This window comes from Nestor notabilis, unplaced genomic scaffold (genome assembly GCF_000696875.1).
Source record: "Nestor notabilis isolate BGI_N333 unplaced genomic scaffold, ASM69687v1 scaffold19847, whole genome shotgun sequence".
Lineage (NCBI taxonomy): Eukaryota > Metazoa > Chordata > Aves > Psittaciformes > Psittacidae > Nestor > Nestor notabilis.
Genome location: NW_009935359.1, coordinates 1,842 through 2,731, shown reverse-complemented (window position 1 = coordinate 2,731; position 890 = coordinate 1,842). Strand labels below are relative to the sequence as shown.

General features: G+C 63.1%; 1 protein-coding gene across 1 annotated transcript in view; it reads right to left on the bottom strand.

Moving 5' to 3' along the window:
• Positions 1-169: 169 nt before the first annotated feature.
• Positions 170-890, bottom strand: part of NPRL2 (nitrogen permease regulator-like 2 (S. cerevisiae)) — a gene marked incomplete at its 3' end in the record, with an annotated part of 2,556 nt that continues 1,835 nt past the window's right edge. The window contains exons 7-9 of the mRNA XM_010017813.1: positions 697-790; positions 505-622; positions 170-309 (exon numbers count right to left, since the gene is read on the bottom strand). Coding sequence (XP_010016115.1) covers positions 170-309; positions 505-622; positions 697-790 — 352 coding nt within the window. The remainder of the gene's footprint in view (positions 310-504; positions 623-696; positions 791-890) is intronic.

Below are 890 nucleotides of genomic sequence, written 5' to 3'. Positions count from 1 at the left end.
CCCCAACCCCTCCCCATTGCAGCACAGCACAGAACCCAGCCCAGAGTCCCACCTCCTGCAGTCTCTCCCTCCTCGCGGAGGTGGGGGAGACCCTGACAGCAGCGCACGGCCCGGGGTGCTCTGCCTCCCGCCGGTCCCAAGCCCTGCCTGGAAGAGCCCGGTCCCTCACCGGTCTTGCAGCAGATCTCGTCGTAGCTGTGGCAGCCCGGGTACAGGCGGGGCGGGGGGGCCCTTTCCCGGGCAACCTTAACGGGGTATTTCTGGAGCCGCCGGATAAGGCCCTTCATCAAACCAAACTGGATGAGCCTCCTGGGGATGAGAAGAGGCTGGGACCCCAATGCTGAGGTGTCAAACACCCCCCTTCCCTTCTGGTTCCACCATGCCACACCACTGCCCCACGGTTTCCCCCCTACCGACACAGGGGTTGGGCACTCCCTCCTCACTCCCCCACCCCTGGTCTCACCACCGCCCTTGGGGATCAAGCAGGAGGGCGCTGGGTCCAACCTCTCGTCCACCCTCTGGAGCTGCAGGGTGTAGCGGGAGATGAGGTCTCGCATCGTTGTGCCAGGGCTCAGCCCGCAGTACAGCTGGAAGACATCCCTGAGGCTGGCTCGCTTGTGCCCTGCAGGGACAAGTCACCAGTCAGCTGCCTTCTCCTCCTGCCTTTGCCAGCAGCCCAGCGCGGGGTCACTGTACCTTGTTTGGTGACATAGGACAGACACTCCTCCTGGAGACACTTGTCATCCACTAAATCCTGGACCTTTGGTGTGGTGCAGTAGACATTGGAGTACTGGAGGGTGAGGGAAAGCAGCTCTGCTTAGCCACAGCTCCAAGAGAGACAGACCCACCCCACTCACAACGCTGCTGTCCCCCTGCATGGCCACCCTGAC